The sequence below is a fragment of the Mauremys reevesii genome, linkage group 1, assembly GCF_016161935.1.
Source record: "Mauremys reevesii isolate NIE-2019 linkage group 1, ASM1616193v1, whole genome shotgun sequence".
Classification (NCBI taxonomy): domain Eukaryota; kingdom Metazoa; phylum Chordata; order Testudines; family Geoemydidae; genus Mauremys; species Mauremys reevesii.
In genome coordinates this window covers 16,167,668-16,188,977 of record NC_052623.1, presented here as the reverse complement: position 1 = coordinate 16,188,977, position 21,310 = coordinate 16,167,668, and the positions used below count along the sequence as shown (strand labels likewise).

Sequence of the window (21,310 nt, the reverse complement as noted above, 5' to 3'; positions counted from 1 at the left end):
GGGTTAATATGTTTCCACTCTTTCCAAATCCTCCTCACTGAAGCCCCTCCCCTAGTGCAGCCAAGAAGCAGAGGAATTTCACAAAACTTAAAAAAAAAGTGGGAAAAAAAAATAAAAAGTGCTGATTTTTTTTCCTAAATAATAACTAACAAAGTTCCTTGCTTTCCCCAAAAGGAGGCGCCTTTGATGAGACTAAAACAAACTGCTGGCGGGAGCTCTGTGTAAAGAAGGAATTAGCTGTGTCGTGCGTGTGTCTCATACGCTGACTCTGTGGCTGCTTGCTGCTGCTCTTAAGTAGCTTTGTGGATATTGAGTCCTTTTTAAACGCTCTGCAAAGAAAGTGTTTGGGGTTTTGGTTTTTTCCCCCCCTCCTCCCCTTGAAAGGAAGAATGATTCCTGAAATCAGAGAGCTTTTCTTTTTCCTGGGATTTTTTCTGCTTTTTATTGCCTCTGAGATTGAAGCCAGAGCTCGTAAGTAAAGAGCGATTAAAAAATAAGATATAAAGGAATGATTAAGGATGAGACGTATGGGAGGGAAGGAATTTAATGATGGGGACCAGGACTGTGCAGTTGTCTGCTGGGGGATTTTTCCCCGAGAGAGTCTGTGTCTGGAAGGAATGATCATCATGGATAATTAGTGATAATTAGGAAAGGCTGCATTTGGCAGGAATAAGTGCAGAGGTGCATGTATTACTAGCATGTGGTCTCCCTTATGCTGACAGCAGTGGGTACCAGGTATGAAAACATAGGGTCAGATTCTAATCTGGGACCCACCTGTGTAAATTCTCTTCACTGGCTCTATTGCTGCTTTCTGCTGATGTAGCTGAGATCAGAACCTGAGTCACGAGGTTGTGAACAGCTCAGTGGCTAGAGACAGCTTTGCTTAGAGAGCGCGAGCTACTGATTGATGCTCCGGATTGTATTAACCAGGCACCCGTACTCAGGTGACAGAATGCAGTGTCAGTAACATCTCAATGAACCTCTTGCCCCAGAAGAGACTCTCAGGTGCGGGGAGTTATGATTTTTGAGCAATCGGCTTTTGCACCAGTGATGTTCCAAAGAGAAACGAGCAATGCCACAGCAGCCCTGCTTGTGGCAAGTCTGTGGTAAGGAACTCAGATCACAGTGTTCCAATGGATTGAAGCTGGGAGGTTTGTCCTTACAGATACGGAGAAAAAAAGATGCTCTTCTGATTAGATTGCATTACTAGCATGCAGGAGACCTGACCACTATTCCCAGCACTGCCACAGGCTTGCTGTGTGTGGCCTTGGGCAAGTCTCTTAACCCCTCTGTTTCCCCATATGTAAAATGGGGCCAATAACGCTGTGGTGTTCAGTGTTTGAGGTATAAGTCATTACAGTCGCTAAAATGCTTAGAGATCCTGTCTTTAGGGTATTGGCTTCATACTTGTCCATGAAGTGCCTCGCATGCAGGCATCCGTGATAATAACAGAAGTGCTAACAAAGCGCAAAGGTTTGTTAATAAACGGATAGAAGTATTTGCATTGAAAACTAGTGTGGATGCTTTCTCTTCTGCCTAGCTTCTAAGGGAGCTGTTACCCGTAAAGCTTTTGTTTATAATTTCTTCTCTCTCCCTCCCGCCCGAAGTGAGTACAGTGCAGGCTTTCATTTAGTGCAGCGAGCTACTGATGCTCCTTTTCTAGAGGTTCTTGTTTTCAGAACCCACCATGCCTGGGTCTTCCTCTCATGGCACATACAGGGCTGTAAAGAAAGTTTTCCAAGGCAAGCCCAGGTAACTGAGAATCATTCCACTTTCTGACAGAGCTAATCAGAAGGCAAAAATATCACTAACAGAACCAATTCCTAGTGATAGCTGATACTAACCAAAGAGCTTGAGAAGGGGTTTGAAGCCCCATGCTTCCGGGTTTAAGACATTCCCTACTTATTAGGGATTAGGATGAGATTTTCATGGGAGGCAGGTTCTCCCACATCTGCCCACTATGGGGTTTCTTGCACCTTCCTCCGACGCATCAGGTGCCGGCCATTGTCACAGGCAGGGTCTGGTCTAGCTAGAACTCGGAACTGATCCAGTCTGGCAATCTCTACCTTGCTCATGCTTCTCAGTGGCAGGTAGGAGCTGCAGATTTCCACTGACTGGCGAATATCCTTTAGAAACAATGGGCCAAATTCCTCTGTGGGGCAACACCACAGAAATCAGCCATTATGCTAAGGATGAGTTTGGTACCAGGCACATATAAGATTCTGTTACTTACCTTGCAGAACTCCCTATCCCCACCCACTCCCCCAAGGAGATATTTTTTCAGAGCAATAGTTCCGACTGGAAGTGTATATCTCAGCCTGGTCAAGGTCTGCCTGTCCTTTACTGCTAACGACCTGATTTAGGAACAAGGGCATGGGTGACTTCTTTTCCTAGTCTGCCGTCTTCACCTTTCCTCTCTGCTCACATTACACAGCAAGCCTGTTTTGTTCCTTCATAAACTCAGCAGGGAGGTTGTTTTGCAGTGGGATATAAACATGGGCATCTCTCTGCTGGCCATGATGCAGGAGGAGTTCCTTCTTTGGCATCTGGTCCGCTGACCTGGGAAAGCCCTATACTCCAGCCCCAGCAGTTCCTCGCTTTACCTCTGAGTTTCAGTGAGACAGGCTATTATTGGTAGGGGATGTTTATTTCATTCACTGGTATTTACTCACCAGATGCAATAACATCCCCACATGCGATCTGGAAACTGGTAAACTACTGGTAATGCAGTTTAGCATATTGAAACTAAGATATGGAGTTTTGTGCCCAAAGCTTATGGCTTCATCTGCTTCTTCTTCTTCCTATTTCCCAGCATATAAAAGTGTTAGGGCTTAATCTTGATCTGAGGTATGTGAGTAGATGTTGCTCAAATCAGCGGAGCCCCTGCACACCTGCTTTACAGCTGATTTTGCAAGGCACGTGGCAATTCAAAGCTACATCTCTGAGATCAGTGCTAGCTCAGCTGAGGGCTCTCCCAGGTAGCAGTGATGGAGGGGCGATGCTAGCTGGGGATCTTACAAGGTAGAAGTAGGAGCCTTCAGCTGGTGAGCTAAAAGAAAGCAGGGCTGACGGTAGACATAACTCTCCTCTCTTCGGCCAGAAGAGGTCTCTCTTACATGCAGCTAGACAGCGGCTGCTCCAGCTCCTGCACCTGTTAACTTGTCTGCTTTCAGCTGTCAGGCAGTGAACAAGTTCCAAAGGGTTAGATGTTGTTCTAGCCAAGGGCTGCCTTCAAAAGTGATTCAATGGCAGCACAGGCTGGTAGATTTTAGTCTGAGTGTATAGACATGCTGCATGTACCAGTCCTTACGGTGAATATGTGTGCTGTGAGTTCACGCACGTCGGTCCAGATTCTGCCATCCTTACTCCCAGGGAAATCAGCGGCTTAGATTGTTCCCTCCCCGGTGAAAAGCTGTAGGAGGGGATTTCTTGGGAGGAAGCCTACACGGGAATTTCCTAGCTGAGATTTCCCTGAATCATCCTCTCATGGGGTGGTAGAGTTTGCTCCCCTGCAGAAAAGCTGCCCCTGGGATCTGCATGAAGCCTTGTAGCTCTGCAGCAGCTCTGTCCCCTCCTGCCCCCTCCCCCCACCAATGCAGCACTACTGGAGCTTTGCTACTGGTGATTATCCCGCTGGCTGCAGTAGCTCTCAAGGATCTGCAGTGGGATCCAGAGCAAACCTGGCAGTTTATTAACTTGAGAGCCTAGATCCGTGGGGTTGGAATGTGGACCGTGCACATCCTCTGCAAATCCTGCCCCTGGCCCACCCCCTGCTCCCCGGTGCACCCTGACTCCACCTCCTCCCCTGTAAGGATCGCAGGCAGCACAGCGAGGTCTCAGAGCGTGGGTACGGTGCGTTGGAGGCCCTGAGCCCCTCTTCTGAGAGGAAGGATTAGGCACTAGTCTGGGATCCAGGTAACCAGGCATCAAGTCCCTGACCTGCCACAGACTGTGTCACTTAGCCCCTCAGTTCCTCACTGTACAATGGGGAGAACAGCGCTGCCCTGCCTCACAGGGGTGCTGGGAGGATAAATACACTGAAGATTGAGACGGGCTCAGATACTGCAGTGTTGGGGGCCATGTAAGCACCTTAGCTTGATCGATTCCACATGAAGGAAGGAGGATCAGTGCATGGAGCTAGCCGGGATGACCGAGAACAATGAGATGACATGAAAAGTGAGGCGTTAGCGTAAGGGTGGCGGGTCTGGCTGTCAGTGTGATGATGATGATTTAAGAACCCAGCCCAATGCATTGTGCCCCCTTATACAATGTAAACCCCATGCTAGCACAAAGCCGACAATAACAAAATCAGTCAAATACATATTATTAGTAATAATACTAGTTATTAGCTAGCGAATCTACAAAGAGCCCGGTCGAAACTGGTCATGCAGAGACCCATTTTTAGTGCGCGTGCTCGATCAGAGGGAGCGGCTCCTCGCGCTGGGATTTGGCGATTTCTCCAAACTGGGAAATATTCGATGGACTAGAATGGAAGTGTGTGGTGGGAAACGAGATCCCTCAGAGCTTGCACAAATAGCCTGGGGATGCGTACAGAAGAGGAGGGATGGGCCAGGGGTTTGGGTGCTGGCCTGGGACTCAGGCCAAGTGGGTGCAATTCCCTGTTGCTCTACAGAGTGTCGCTGCAGAGGTGGGGGGGGGGGCTGGCTGCCCTGCGGATGTAGCTAGCATTTCAGATGGGTACATACTCGGGGTAGCCTGCCTCTGAGGTTATAAATCAGTCAGAACTAGCTTCTCCAGCTGGAATTTACACCTCCAACTCAAAGTGTAGACGCGCCCTTAGCCTGCTCTACACCTCAAATGTAGGTTGACCTACGTATGTCGCTCAGGGTGTGAAAAATCCCAAGAGACGTAATTAAGCCAACCAAAGCCTCCTTATAGACACTGCTAGGTTGACGGAAGGCATTCCAGATGGTGAGCACTCAGATTATTGAAATGGGGTTCAAGCATGGTAACAGGGTTAGGCCATCAGCTGGGAATGGCCCTTTAATGGGGCTGTCCACAGGAGTGCTCCTGTTAAGAAGATTTCACTTTACACTAACGCATCCATGTCTGGTGGGGAGCAGGTCGTGAGGCCTCATTAATGTGCTTTGAGATCCTCCAATGAGACGTGCTGTGTACAAGTGCAAAGGGAAATTGTTTCCATGTATGTGCTGTAGCTACAACCCCCTACAAGCTCGATGATGATGTTTAGCACCAGGACTTAGTGCATGTATAGAAGTCAGCGCTGATACAAGAGTAGCTAAGATGCAACAGGTCAAGAACCCAGTCTATTTTAACAAGTCCCCTTCACAGCTTTTTCTATACTTTTCCTTTGAAGCCCTCCGTAAACACAGGGCTGTCAGATCAGCTCCTGGACTTTCTGTACCAGATGTCGTTTTTTACCTTTTATTTACAACTGTGCTTGAAACACTGATGCTGATTAACACACACTCAAAACAAGGTTAGCTGGTGAGGGCATGACCCTGATGAAAACCTATGGCACCTAAACCCCTGCTCATTTGTACCCTGCTCTGAAAAGTGAAGAGGGGTGTGGCATGAATCTGCAATCTATGGGCATAACAAAGATTGACACAAAAGCCTGAAAAGGCCCAGAGGAGGATGGATTCTTTGTGACTATTGAAATATACATGAATATAAGGCCCGATCCAGTGCAGTCAGTTGAAATGTGTCCATTGATTACAATGGGAGCAGGATCTGGTTCATAGTTACTCTGGATTTACCCCAGTGTATCGCCACTGAACTCACTTCACTGGTTTCAGATTTTGAAAGATTAATTTTATGGTCCTTAGAGATTCCATGGCACTTGTCACAAGAGTCTGAACCCCAGCTGAATTCAAATACCCTGCTTACCTAGAATTCCCCGTCTCTTTTCCACGGGATACAGTATTTTTCTTCAATCCCTCACCTACACATTAGTGCGGCGTAGCTGCCCACTGTTTAAAGGCTGCTGTGATTCTCCCCAGAAGTGGCTGCATGTGGTGGGGAAAGTGAACCTTGTAGCCAGTGATGAGCTGCCAAAATCTTAACAACCGGTTCCCTATAAAAAGTTCTGATTTAAGGGGAGGGGGGGAAGCAGGGGAGGGGCCGGGTTGGGGGAGACATACTCGTGGGGCCAGGGGCCCCTGCAGGGCCTGAGGCATATTGCCCCACTTGCCCCTTCCCTCCGGCCAGCCCTGGAGCTTGCAGCAGCCCCTCCTCCCCCCACACCTTGCCGGGCTGCTCAAAAAGTGGTAGCAGGACGGCTCTTGAGCTCAGCTGAGCTGCCCAGCTGGTGCCGGCGGCTGGCCACGCTGCAGCTGGGGGGAAGCGGGGGAAGGGCCGGGGGAGCCTCAGCCTCCCCTGCTGGGAATCCTGGGAGCAACAGGATGGTCTGGCCCATGGACCGGAGTTCTTTGCCCACCTCCTGGCCCTTTAACAACCGGTTCTCCATGGAGGTCTAATTTTAGCAACCGGTTCTTGGGAACCGGCTCCAGCTCACCACTGCTTGTAGCTACAGTAGCTTGTAAAGCACTTCAGGATGAACAGGGCCAAGAAAAATGTAAGAGATGATTACTACATTCTGTTTGAGAAATTGGGGGTGGAGGTGGGGTAATCCCCTGGGATGTTTTGGGCATGGGCGGTGGGGGACAGCTTCCCAGTGAAATATTTTCAGCTACATGACTGGAAAGCTGGTCTCCATGTAGAATTTATAGGCCTGTTGGCTAAGAAGGGCTCCCCTCCCAAGTCAGGAGGTCCTTTGTATTCTGATAGGTCTAATCCCTTTGGAAGAGCAAGAAGAAAGTCTGTGTGTTTGGTGCTGTAGCGGGGTGGCTACCCGCTCCTGCCCTTTGGGGCTTTAAAACAGCCCTGGGAAGGGGCTTTTTGGCTGGGCTGATTGGGGAAGTGGCTGCAGCTGGAGGCCACGCCCAAACTGAGCAGGGCTTATAAGAAGGCAGGGAAGCCAGGAACAGTCAGTCTCTCTCTGCTTCCAGAGGGAGAGGGGCCTGGCTGCTTAGAGGTTGAAAAGGTACCTATGGTGAAGCAGGGCTGGGGAAGGGCTGAGGAGCCAGGGAAGCTCCAGCCTGGAAAGCCCAAGAGGTACTGGGGGTTGCAAGGAACAACCCAGGAGTAGGTAAAGCAGCAGGTCCAAACCCCTTTTGCCTGTGATGAGTGGGCCGATGCTGCAGTCTGCCCCAGGGTGTGGAGCTAGACCATGACTGTCAGTGGCCACTACTGAGGCAAAGTGGGGATGGCAGGGTGGGGGCTCCCCTGGGAGGAGGAGACCCAGTTATAGTTAAAGGGGCACCGGGTCCAGGGAGGGACACGGGGCCGAGAGCAAAACAGGTGGATCACCAGCCTGCAGGGGGCGCTCCGGACTGGAAGTAGAGCTAATTCCCGGAGTAACCAGTAGGAGGCGCTGCAGGGGTGAGTACCACCCTGTTACAGGTGCCCCTTGTGTGGATGAGGGGTTTAATGAGCCCAGTTATCCCCTCCCTCACACTGGGGTAACCCCACAGAGTCACACCAACGTGACCCCGGAGTGAGAGGAGACTCAGGTCCACTCATCTGCCAGTGAGCACGAGGCTTCTCCGCAGTCTGATACAGGAGGGGCTGGGAGTGTAATCAGAATTTCACGTGTCCCAGCCAATCCCCTTGCTAGTGTTTGGAGTCGAGGAGTTGTGCGTGTATGTGTGGGTGATGTGGACCGTCAGTAAATTTTATTCTTGATCATTTAATATGCCCAGACAGAAGTAAAATGAAAACACAGCTCACCCTGAGTAGGTCGACTCTTTTTATAGCCATAACATTATGTTTCAATAACAGCTACACACACTTTTTTTGTTAATAACCTGGCATGTGGGCTTGGGAACCTGCCTAACAGGGCCTCTCCCCTAACCGCCTGGCCGTGTCTAAGGACTTTCAGTCCAACCATGCCACTGTCAACTCAGCACTTGCTACAGTGACAGACAAGCTGACCAATAAATGCACATTCTTAGACAGTCTCTTTCATTTGGCTGGCCCAGTCCATAACTCGCTGGATACAGGAGCAGCATTGGAAATGGATGCACTGCATTGTACGTGCTTTGGGCCATAGCCTGAGCTGATGTAAACTGATGAAGATCCGTTGAAATCAAGGGAGCTATGCCATTTACACCAGCTGAAGAGCTGGTCCATTATGCAGGATTGTTGGATTGCTGCCCCAGCATTAGCTGGAGCTTGACACTACAAAATGTTTAGGGTCTGACTCGCAGAAATGTAGGACTGGAAGGGACCTCGATAGGTCATCCAGTTCAGTCCCCTGCACTGAGGCAGAACTAAGTATTTTCTAGACCCTTCCTGAAAGGTGTTTGTCTAACCTGTTCTTAAAAACCTCCAGTGATGGAGATTCCACAACCCTGTCCCTCGGCAATTTGTTCCGGTACTTAACCACCCTGACAATTAGGAAGTTTTTTCTATTGTCTAAACTAAGTCTCCCTTGCCACAATTTAAGCCCATTGCTTCTTGTCCTATCCTCAGAGGTTAAGGAGAACAATTTATTTTCCTCCTCTTTATAACAACCTTTTACCTACTTGAAGACTGTTATCATGGTCCACCTTATTCTTCTCTTCTCCAGCCTAAACAAACCAATTATTCAGTCTTTCCTCGTGCTTCTTCTGCCTTGCTTACAACACTCCTGCTAATACATCCCAGAATGTTGTTCACTTTTTTTTGCAACAGTATTACATTGTTGACTCATATTTAGTTTGTGATCCACTGTGACCCCCAGATCCTTCTCTGCAGTACTCCTTCCTAGGCAGTCGTTTCCCATTTTGTATTTGTACAATTGATTATTCCTTCCTAAGTATAGTACTTTGCATTTGTCCTTACTGAATTTCATCCTGTTTATTTCAGGCCATTTGTCCAGTTTGTCCAGATCATTTTGAATTATAACTCTATCCTTTAAAATGCTTGCAACCCCTCCTATCTTGGTATGATCCGCAAACTTTATAAGTGTACTCTCTATGCCATTATCCAAATCATTTATGAAGCTACTGAGTAGAACTGGACCCAGGAGCAATCCCTGCAGAACCCCACTCAATATGCCCTTCCAGCTTGACTGTGAACTGTTGATAATTACTCTGTGGGAAAGCTTTTTCAACCAGTGATGCATTCATCTTATAGTAGGTTCATCTACACCAGGGGTCGGCAACCTTTCAGAAGTGGTGTGCCGAGTCTTCATTTATTCACTCTAATTTAAGGTTTTGCATGCCAGTCATACATTTTAACATTTTTAGAAGGTCTCTTTCTATAAGTCTATAATATATAACTAAACTATTGTATGTAAAGTAAATAAGTTTTTTAAAGTGTTTAAGAAACTTCATTTAAAATTACATTAAAATGCAGAGCCGCCCAGAGCGGTGGCCAGGACCTGGGCAGTGTGAGTGCCACTGAAATCATTGAAGGTTTGTGTACCATTACCGCTGACTTGAGATGGACACATGGGAGAAACTGACCCATATCTCAGCTTCAGTAAAGCTTTTGAGACGATGTCACATGACCGTCTCATAAACAAACTAGGAAATATAGTGTAGATCAGGGGTAGGCAAGCTATGGCACGCGTGCTAGTGTCAGGGACCAGACCAGCCGCTGGCCTGCTCCCACTAACTTCCCTGCTAGCTGCACTGCCTTGGGATTGACAGAATGGCCCAGCCCCTGACTGGCTGCTTATAAGCCTGGCCCCTACACCAGATCAGTGGCTGCTTGATGCGTACCATGCCCTTCGCTGTGCTTGCCCTTGTTCCAGTCCCTCCAGCCCCTGCTGCCCTCCAGCCTCAGACTGCTAGCTTTGATCCCTGTCTCTGCCTCTGGCTTCTGTCTCTACTTGACCCTCTGGTTCTGGCATTTGGCTTCTGTCACGCCAGTAGTGATCCCTGCCTCCACCTCTGCCTTACGACTGGTTTAACCCCGAGCTCTGGCATTTGGCTCCTGTTGCTCCAGTACTCACCCTCGGCTTGTTTCCTGAACACTGACTGGTAGGCCGAACTCTCACTTCCACCACTAGGTCTGCCCACCACGGCTCGGTCAGCGACATCGAGCTCTTTGGGATCTGCTCATATTTCACAGGCAACAGCTAGGTTTACATTCACCTGCAGATGATGATTTAGGAGATGAAATGAAGGCTTTGTAGGTTCAGCTTAGAGCAAGAGATTGAGGCAATACTGAGGGCCAGATCTTCAGCTCTGGTGAAGTCAAGGAATCATGCCAATTTGCATCAGCTGTAGACCTGATGAATGTACGACCTCCCGCAACCTAAGAAAGCGGCACAAGAATCCAGATCTGCACTAGACAGAGAGGAGAAAAACAAATCAGATTCTTTCCTTATAAGAAATATGAGCATCATGTCTCTGACTGATGAACAGGTTAAGCTTAGGGAAGGCTCTCTTCCACACCCACATTTGAATGGTTTGTCACCGAGAACACCCCTTACCGAATTAGGCCATCTTCCCCAACGGAGACCATGATTATGCTACATGGGCTCTGCCGATCCAGCTTTATGGGTATAACTCTAGAGACAGAGCCCCCGGGTGTAGATACAATGTATGCCAACAGCAATAGTCCAACCGGTGTAGTAACACCAGCTCCCTGAATGATGTTAGCTATGCCGACAGAAGCACCCACTCGGCGAGCCAGTCTCAGAGCCTGGCAGGACAGATTTGCTCTATGGTGCTAACACCAGCTGTATGTGTTTAGGCTCTGAAGCCTAGGGAGAGGGAAGGGCTTTAGAGCCTGATCTCCAGACCCAGCCCAAATGTCTACACAGCTCTTTTTAGCACTGTAGCTTGAGCCTAAGTCTGTTGACCCAAGCTCTGAAACTCGCTGTGTAGACGCACCCTCAATGGCTAGAATAGCAAGTATTGACCAGACATGTTGATTTGAACATTCACATAGTATGGGATCTTCTTCAATGCCTGCGCTGGTTTCTGCTTGCTGTAGCTGTCCGTCATGGACATGGCAAACAGCAGAGAGAGCTTCCCCTCTTTTGATATTTCAGTTTCAGGCCTCATAGGCTATTGTTACGTTCCTTGCAGGGGCTAGTCAGCACTGAACATATAGAGGTACCTTCCTCACAGCTTTACCTGGTCTAGAGGGAGGCCATTGTTTACTCTGCAGTTCTCTATGCCTTCTAGCTGAAGATCAAAACCACTTTACCAACGCTAAGGAATTAGGATTTGCCACTCCCCTAATTTAGAGATGGGACACTGAGGCTGTGATTCCCTTGAGGTCACACAGAAAGCCTCTGGCAGAACTCCAGAATTGGTTTCTAATCAGAGATCTCTCCAGGAAGCCTGGGTCTGAAATAGCAGGGATTATGTTGTCTTTGTTTTTTCCCTATGGTTAATTATTATTCATTGAAGGGCACGGGGACAAGCATGACTGAGATATGGGATGGCCTGTTTTTACCTAGGATGTTTAAAACATGGGGATACATGGGATCACATTGGTGGCAGTTCTCAAGGTCTGAGAGACGTTTCCATCCAGCACAGTCCATTGGTCAGAATCAGAAAGCAATGCCCTCCCCACGCTTGCCCTTCAGGAGGCAGTCAGTGACCGCTGTGTTTTGATGAAGAACTTGCTCCGTCTTGAAGCAGATGGAATTCCATCTTGAGAGAGCCAAAGGCCTTTGCTGGAGTCAGACACTCATCTCACAAGCTACCACAGGATGATTAAAAAGGGCCAACTTCTGTGTGCTGTTCCCAGCACAAGGAGCTCTAACCTGCTCCCAGAGAAATCAATGACAAAACTGCCATTGACTTCACTGGGATCACCAATGGGATGGTGAAGGAGCGCACTGCCCCTTTAGGGACAGGCTGGAGCTTACCACCATGACAGCCCGGCGTGGAATGAAGGAGGCCCCATCCCGCCCTAGGGCTGGGCTATTTAAAGAGGCAGCTGAGGGAGAGAGAGGGGAGTAGAGGTGAGTGGTGGGTTCTCTCTCAGAGCTCCTGGAGACCAGCCTGATCCAACTCAGAGACTTTGTTGGGTGGACGTTAAGTGTGGCAGCTCTGAACCAGGGCCCTGAGGTGAGGCCCTCATGAACTGTGTATTGTGATTGCTCCTGTCCTGAACCCTCATTAAAAGCGGACGTGCCGTTTTGTTAGTGTGTGGTGGCTTCTTCTTGCCACAGGCTGTTAAAGTGAACCCACTGCTGCCCAATCTGGGTAAATGAAGGTGGGGCACACCCCACTGGGACACAAAGGGGCATGCAGGGATGGTACAGGCCTTTACATGGCCCCAAAGGATCACTCTCAAAAAAACACATGATCTGATTAAGAAGACAGTTGAAGGACATAGGACTGGAAGTGGCCTCCTGGGTCATTGAGTCCAGACCTCTATGGCGGGGAACAGGTGCGAGTGACACCTTAATTCTTTTGTTACATTTCTATCGTCTGCCACAAGGAAGCCACGTTTGGGGCTCTAGGAGGTAACCTGAACACTACAGCTCTTCTTGAAGCTTCTCAGCTCCTTGAGTGTGCTACCTGGAGCAGACACAGCCACTTTTTGTACTGGCTTCCACAGGTGCCTTGGCTTCCTTCTGCCTTTGGTCTCCCCAGCTGTAAGATGGGGCTGCCAGTACTTATCTACCTTGCAGGGCTGTGACATTGTTTATTTATTTCAATGTGGACTGAAGAATGTATTCTAGCTAACAGGGGCGCACCCTCTATTGGGCATCCAAACAATAGGTAAAGCGAACCACCTGGAATCATTGCCCCATGGCACTGATAGCAGGCCACTCCATCCATAGTAAATAAATAGCTGCCACCGCCTCCCATCAGGATCCAACAGTGAACAAACCCCCCTCCATGCCCAAAATGCCCAGGGCTTGTAACATGAGTGGAAGACTGGAGATTCTTGGAGATTTTAAAGAACAGGCTAGACAAACACCTGTCAGGGATGGTCTAGATCAGGGGTTCTCAAACATCTCTGCACCACGACCCTCTTCTGACAATAAATATTACTACATGACCCCAGGAAGGGGGACCGAAGCCTGAGTCTGCCTGAGCCCCACTGGTTGGGGTGGGGGGGGAACAAAGCTGAAGCCCGAGGGTTTCAGCTCCAGGCAGGGGGGCCTGTAACCTGAGTCCCAACATGCAGGGCTGAAACCCTCAGGCTTCAGCCTCAGGTGATGGGGCTCAGGCTTCGGCTTCGCCCCTGGGCCCCAGCGAGTCCAACTCAGTCCTGGTGACCCCATTGTAATCCGCTTTGGGGTCCCGACCCACAATTTGAGAACTGCTGGACTAGATAATACTTAGCATCAGCGCCAACTTTCCCCAGCGCCGGTGGGGGCTCGTGCCCCCCGCAGTTCCCCCCATCTCCACCCTTTCCCCGCTCCTGCCCTGCCCCCATTCCAACCCCTTCCCCAAAGTCCCCGCTCCAACTCCACCCCCTCCCTGCTCCTATTGGACCCCCTCCCCAAATCCCCGCACCAGCTCCGCCTCTTCCCCGAGTGCGCTGCGTTCCCCCTCCTCTCCCCTCCCTCCCAGCACTTGCAGCGCAAATCAGCTGTTTCACGGCACAAGCGTTGGGAGGGAGCCAGGGGGGAAAAGCGGGCAGGAGGTGCGCCCAGGGGAGGAGGTGGAGGCAGAACGGAGGCGGAGGTGAGCTGGGGTAGGGGGGCGGGCAGGGAGCTGCCGGTGGCTGCTAAGCACCCACCAATTTTTTCCCAGGCGTGCTCCAGCCCCAGAGCACCCATGGAGTTGGCACCTACAATACTTAGTCCTGCCATGAGTGCAGGGGACTGGACTCGAAGACCTCTTGAGGTCCCTTCCAGTCCTAGGATTCTGTAAGATTAACAAATCTCATCTCTGATGGACTGAGGGGCTTGGTGGGGAATCACTGGCTGAGTCTTGCTAGTCTATGCAAGGCATGTCCATTGGAGCCAATGGGAGCAGCGGTAGGGAAGGGTCCTGATGCTTTTAAGGTGATCTGTAAATGCTAAGGGCCTGATTCTGCTGTCTCTTACACTGGTGTAAATCTGGAGTAACTCCACTGAACGACACCCAGTGAAGTTGATGAAAATGAAAGGAGGCGAGTCAGTGTTACTGTTATCACTGCCTGCAAAGACGAAGGGGCTCGAACGGCCATTGCTTTAAACCTTGTGGAGTTGTTTACACTGGCATAAAGTGAGAGTAAAATGCTCCCTCACATAAGGTGGCTGCTCTGTGGCTATCCATGGTGCTACTCATCATGAGCACGGGCAGGGGCGGCTCCAGGCCCCAGCACTCCAAGCGCATGCTTGGGGCGGCATGCCGCGGGGGGCGCTCTGCCGGTCGCCGGGAGGGCGGCAGGCGGCTCTGGTGGACCTCCCGCAGACGTGCCTGCAGAGGGTCCGCTGGTCCCGCGGCTTTGGTGGAGCATCCGCAGGCACGCCTGCGGGAGGTCCACTGGAGCCACGCGACTGGCGACCGGCAGAGCGCCCCCCGCGGCGTGCTGCCGTGCTTGGGGCAGCGAAATTACTAGAGCTGCCCCTGAGCACAGGGATGAGAATCTGGCCCAAACTATTTGTTTTTCACGAAGAATTGTCATCCTCCCAACTCAAGCTCTCTTTCTGCTGGATCCTGCCCTGCTATCATAATCCCGCCCTCTGATGTCCGCAAACGGACACCGATCTGGGCACATCTCAGATTTGGCTTTGGGACTTCCTTGCAGGAGGATGCTGGAGCAAGATCTTGTTTAAACATGAGCCCCACTGGGAATTAGCATCCCTTAGGCCACATGCTACCCTCCTGCGGAAGCATAAAACAAGCACCCCAAATGCAGTAAGGTAGCAGGTATCACGTAAAGAAACAGGTTCTCCTTGCTGGTGAGAAGGGAGGATTTTGTGCCAGTTACGCCAGTGAATCTGCAGAGAAATCCACACAGAACAATATGGACCCTGGGGTACCACTGAGTGGGCCTCTGACCCTCACTTCACTGGGAGGTCTTGGGATTAGGGAGACTGGGAATCATGAGAGCTCAGTGTGTGAGCTTGGACAAGTCACTTAACTCTTCTGAGTCTCAGTTTCCCCATCTGTAAAATGGGACTAACGATGCTCCTTTGCAAAGCGCTTTGAGATCTATGGAGGATAATTGCTACATATTATTCTTGTTCCCCCTGCTGCACAGTCCTATTGGCTTTGGCTCCCAAGACCATACCATTCTACCCTCTCTCCCAGCTGGGCTGTGAGCATAGAGGGAAGATGTCCTCATCTGCAAAAGGGAGTTTGCCCATCCAACCATTGCTCTCCAGCTCCAGACCCTGATGTGACACCTCCAAACCTCTGCAGCCCCAGCTCCACAGATTATCAGAAGGAGGCGCATGGTGGCGCTCCCACTTGTGCTGATTTAAGGGGAAAGGCTGTCCTGTTTTCTCCTCCTTCAGAGGGGGGCATGTGGGCCGCCGTAAGGAAAACCAGCGAAAGCCATTGGAATGGGAAACCAGGTTACGTTTTTTCATTTGGTACTTAATATTTGAAAGTCTTCGCCATGAAAATCCTCTTTTTGTAAAACAACATGACTTTTGTGAGCGTGTTATTGCTGAAGACGGCAATAAATAAGGAGACTGGAGCCCGAGTGGCAATTTACAGCCACAAATGGCTTTTCGCTCAGAGCAAATTGGGAAGATGTCCAACATTTGACCTATGAAAATGAAATTATTATCCTGGCATGGGAAAAAATGATCTGAACCTCGAAGCTTCTAAGCCTCCTCCTTCATTACATCTCTGGATCACCTTTAACCAAACATCCATGCGCTTGCTGCCAACTATGCACTGGAGTGCTGCTGAGATGCGGACAAGTGTCGATGGGTGCCTGAGACTACCAGTTCTTTGTAATTTTAATGGCAGGACCTTTGCAGACATTAATCAGGCTTGCTTTCTAGGGCTGGATTCAAACCAGGGTTCCACTTGTGAAAGACGAGTGATTAAACATTTAAACCATCCAGCCAACTGGCATGGGGAGCCTGCTAGCTTAGCAAAGCTATGTCATATTAAGGCAACTATATTTCTTCATCTTCAGCATAATTCATTAAGATGCTGCAAGCAGGGAAAAATGAAGTCATAATTCACCCTTTTGAAAATTTTTTTTTTTTTACTAGTTTCCTGCAGTTGCGTAGATAAACATAGTCCTTGCGCCGTTGGTCATTTGCTCTAAGACCTCGTCGTTCCGAACCATCAGGGTGGGAAAGATGAGTTTGTTGGTTTGTCTGGTTTGGCGTGAGTTATGTGAGTGGTTTTGGGAACTGAACAACCACAGACTTGGAGAGAATGGAGACCCCCAAAGATCCACCCAGAATGCAATGCAAACATCTGCATCAGCACTGAATGCCATTCTGTTTGTAATGGAATTTTCTGCTGTAATTGACAATGCGGCCATTGTATCACATTAAATATGGAACGTAAAGCCTGTTTTTTGTGCAGTCACTTAAGGGACTAACAAAAGGTGGTCTTAACACAGAGGTGGGTTTAATCCTCAGGAAGCTCTAAAATCCACTATGGCTCCTGCGGAGACGCATTCAGATGGAAATAGAGTTGCAATTCAGTGAGGTGAAAGAGGGTTATGCTGTGCTTGTAGCTCCATTTTAAAACCCCACTTCTGTCTCTGTTTGGTTCTGTGTAATTATAGTGCTGTATATACCTGTTATCTCCATGGCCCTGTTTAGTTCAAGGAATCGAGGGCAACTGTGGCTCAGTGTCTGCCTCTATTTTTAAGGTATGGTGCAACCGATAGAGGTCATCCACTTTTACCCATCACTGCAGTAAGGTACCTAAATGCCAAATGCTATACCTAGAACAGCAGGATTCATTCAGAAGGGACTTCCACCGCGTTACTGACTGGTCATTATTACATGTCACAGCAATGTCTGGAGACCCCATTGTGATGCAGTTGCCAAACACATGATGAGAGACAGTCCTGGCCTGAAGAGCTTACGCTCCAAATAGAGCACCAGACAAAGGGTGAGAAGAGAAGCCGGAGGTAAAGTGCGTTGGCCAAGGTCATGGGCAGAGCTGGGACTAGAACCAAGTCCTTCCAAGTACCTGACCAGCAGCATCTCCACCACATTACCTGGCCTTCCACTGCCAAAGTGCAATTCATAGACTCATAGAATCATAGGACTGGAAGGGACCTTGAGAGGTCATCTACTCCAGCGCCCTGCACTCATGGCAGGACTAAGTATTATCTAGACCAGTGGTCCCCAAACTCTGGGGCATGCCCCACAGGGGCCATGGAAGAACATTTGGGGGGAACATAGTGGGACCCGTGCAGCCCCCACAGGGGGCAGGGAGGGAGCACCACCCAGTCCCGCTCCAGCCCCTGCTACAGCCCAGCTCTGCCCCCCTTCCCTCTCCACCCCCAGGTCAGCTCTGCCTCTTGTCCCAGTTCCTTCCCCATCCCCAGTTCTGCCCCAAGCTCCGCCTTCAGCTCAAGCTCCCACGCTGAGCAGGAATGGGGGGCGGGGGCACAGACAGGTTCCATTACTGGTGTGCGGGGGGCGACAGGAAAAGTTGGGAACCACTGACATACCCCAGTGTCTCTCAACCTTTCCAGGCTACTGTACCACTTTCAGGAGTCTGATTTGTGGTGCGTAGCCCCAGGTTTCATCTTACTTAAAACCTACAAAATCAGACATAAAAATACAAAAATGTCACAACACACTATTACTGAAAAAATGCGTATTTTCTTATTTTTACCATATAATTATAAAATAAATCAATTGGAATATAAATATAGTACTTACATTTCAGCATATAGTATGTAGAGCAGTATAAACAAGTCATTGGCTGTATGAAATTTGAGTTTGTACTGACTGTGCTAGTGCTTTTTATGTAGCCTGTTGTAAAACTAGGCAAATACCTAGGTGAGTTGGTGTGTCTCCTGGAAGATCTCTGCATACCCCCAGAGGGCTGCATACCCCTGGTTGAGAACCACTGATCTACACCATCCCTGACAGGTGTTTGTCTAACCTGTTTATAAAAATCTCCAATGAAGGTGGTTCCACAACCTCCCTAGGCAATTTATTCCAGTGCTGAACTGCCCTGACAGTGAGGAAGTTTTTCCTAATGTCCAACCTAAACCGCCCCTGCTGCAATTTAAGCCCATTGCTTCTTGTCCTGTCCTCAGAGGTTAAGGAGAACAATTTTTCTCCCTCCTCCTTGTAACAACCTTTTATGTACTTGAAAACTGTTATCATGTCCCCTCTCAGTCCTCTCTCTTCCAGACTAAACAAACCCATTTTTTTCAATTTTCCGTCTCATCTGTTACTGCAGCAGCTTCCGGACAGGCACCTTTCTCCAGATACAGGTCTTGAGGGGGATGCCCAAGCAGAGAAACTATTATACACTTTATGCTGAAAGTGGCAAGATTTGAGCTCATCTTGCTTTCTGCTGGTAGGAGAATGTGCCTACAAGATGTGACACATCCCTCCATGTACAAGGCAGCTCCCCTGGCTCAGCTCCCCAGAGTGCAGCACGGGTGTTTGTTCCACAGGGAGGATATAGGCCGGTTGGGGTGTTATGTCAACGTGTGTGTCATGCGCTGTGGAGCAGAGGAGCTTCCAGCAGACGACAGGGCACCTCATGGCAGAACAGGTGCTAGGACATTTTAGGAGAAGCAGCAGCCAGGAAGCTCACCTCTATTCACAAAAAGGGAGGCTGGCTTCTGAGCAGCTGGGCTTTGGGACCAGAGCTGGGTCATTTGTATCCTCCAAAGGTCCCTGCTGCAGCCTAAGGGTGAGATCCTGACTTCAGTGGGCTAGGATTTCACCTCAAGTGCTGAAAGTGCCGATTTTCAAAGGCACCCAGCTCCCGCTGATGGTCAGTGGGGGCTGGGCACTGCACCTTTGAAAGTGAAGACATCAGTCAGTACCTCCTGGAACCACGGAACAGCCCCAGACTGGGGTAAGATTTTAAAGCATTGTAAATCCTTAAGGTGGCATAAGGATTTCAGCTGCCTTATCGCAACATCATCTGACCTGAGCCACCTTTATGTAGGGTGGCTTAAGCACTTTTAAACAGCTAATAACATACAGTGACAAGTGTGTACTTATTGATGACAGAGCATAAGCCACTCGGTCTCTAGGACTGCCTGCCTGTTGGCATGCATTAAAGTGGGCATGCTTCTAGCCAGATTCTGATCTCAGTTACGCCAGTGTGAATCCGGATCACTTGCACTGGTTCTCATGGAGAAACTCTAGATTTACACAGGTGTAACTGAGATCAGTCTGGCTCGGATTAAGTGATCATATCAAACAACGCATGCACACACATGTGTAGTATCTTTTACTATACTATGGTAACAGAGATTGAATCACATTTTCTCCTGGCCATATGCAACAGTCAATTTTCAGTTATTCAATATGTCTGTCTTTGGGGAAAATTCCATTCAAGTAAATAAGAGTTTTGCCATAGACTTCAAAGGAAGCAGGATATGGGCCCTAGCTTTTAGGCTTCTGCAATATATAGACCTGTGATTTTAATGCTGGTTGGACAATGGCTTTTTTCCTGAGGACAATTTCAACTTTTGATCAAAAACCTGAAAATGTTTTTGTTTTTCAGCAATTCTCTGTCAAAAAAGTTTGATTTTTCAGGGGGTTTTGGCTGAACTTTTAAAGCCAGAAATTGCCCCAAACTGAAAAATGTTTGGCCAAAAATTGGAACATTTTTTATTTTCATTTTTTTTTAAAAATGGAAAAGTTTCCAAGAAAACAGACACTTTCCACCCCAAAAAATTGTTTTGTCACAACCCCAATTTTCTGTCAGCACATTTTTGGCCAGCCCTGCTGTGAATATTATTATTTCAGGGTGTATGAAAGTGGGTATTTCAGACACTGGCGCAAAAATGTGGTGTTCCTGTGCTCTGTTTCCTGCACTGAAATCTAAGAAGAAACACTGGGTGGAAAAAGAGAAGATGAGATTCTAAGCCACGCTCTAGCATTGCAGACAGGCTGCAAACCTGGTATGAGAGAACTGCTGATGATTCCCCCCTGTACATGAGAATCATTTTACAATCTAAGTAGACAAGACAGGATTACTGGCCCTACAGACAGGGAACTGATGCTTATATGTGACTCAGCCAAGGTCACTCAGGAAGTCTTTGGCAGAGCTGGGAATTGCATATCGCCCCACCTCCGTCCTACTCCAATGCCTAGTCCCAAGACCATCCTTAACTCTAGTTTATTGAAAGACATTAGTGTTGTATGTGTAAGCAGGGTCTGAATGAGCTCTCCCCTGACAGCTAGCTGGGAGCGGGAGAGACTTCAGGAGCAAACTGTATTTACATGAACACACCTACTCCACCTAGGTATCCAGCAGGTAGATCTGTGTTACTCAAAGTGATTGAATTTGATTGGTGTTGGGTTACAAATCACTTTAGTGCTGTATGCCGGGGTAGTGAGTTGCTGTTTTCAATGTTGTTGTCTTTATTGTATGAATAAAGGGAAGCAGAACTGTGCTTAACCTGTCCCAAATGAGGGGGTCACCCTCAGTTGAAAGTACTTTATTAAGCCAGGAGCTCAAATGCCAGAGGCCTATGAAAGTAAGAGGGGTGGGGATATGGGTCCCAACCACAAGGTGTGGACTCTCCTTAAGTCTGGTTTAACCAGTTCCTCCTTCCTCCACTGTTCAAAGATAGAGTTAAATAGACTCCATTAGGAGCCTTTATTATTTTAAGTGCTCAAATAAGAGCTGAAATCACTTGTAGTGGGACAGCATTTTTGCCCAGCCTGCTAAAAGCTGAAAATCACTAGGAGCTGATAACCACTAAGAGACTGACCTGCAGAGGTTACAGCAGGAAGGCAGGTGGCAGCAGAAGGTGAATGACAATCAGTTGGCAGGAGCGGCAAACAAGCAGCCAGTAGGAGTGGAACAAGTGGCTGGTGGGGCAGCTAGTGGAGAGGAACTGCAGCTGATGGGACAGCCAGACAGACCAAGTGCTAAGATGGCAGAGAAAGCAAGGTGCCTTCTTCCCCAGGTGGGAGGTGAACTCACACAGATGGACCTCTGAACCCTGGGTCCTCATTGACCAAGGACAACCACTGTGAGTGGGGTATGGTGAGGGAGCAGAATGGAGCACAGAAAAGGAACTTTTGGTTGTAGAACTCAAGAACACGAGGCGGAAGGCTCTGCTCCATGCACTCTGGGGTGGGTGTCCTGCTCATAGTTCTAGGATTATGAATCCTGCTTGTGGCATTTTCCCTAATTAATGTCAGGTGCAGGGGCAGCTCCAGGCACCAGCGCAGCAAGCGTGTGCCTGAGGCGGCAAGCCGTGGGGGGCGGCCTGCCGATCGCCGTGAGGG

At 49.0% G+C, this 21,310-nt stretch overlaps 1 protein-coding gene across 4 annotated transcripts in view; it reads left to right on the top strand.

Annotated features, from left to right (window-relative positions):
* Positions 1–238: 238 nt before the first annotated feature.
* Positions 239–21,310, top strand: part of CHRDL2 (chordin like 2) — a 58,585-nt gene continuing 37,513 nt past the window's right edge. Inside the window, exon 1 of one of the 4 annotated variants that reach the window (XM_039520429.1) lies at positions 239–471. In XM_039520429.1, coding sequence (XP_039376363.1) covers positions 390–471 — 82 coding nt within the window. In that variant the 5' untranslated portion in view covers positions 239–389. Of the gene's footprint in view, positions 472–16,912; positions 16,998–18,346; positions 18,405–21,310 lie in introns of those variants that run through there. The other 3 variants (XM_039520431.1, XM_039520432.1, XM_039520430.1) reach the window with 3 other exon arrangements.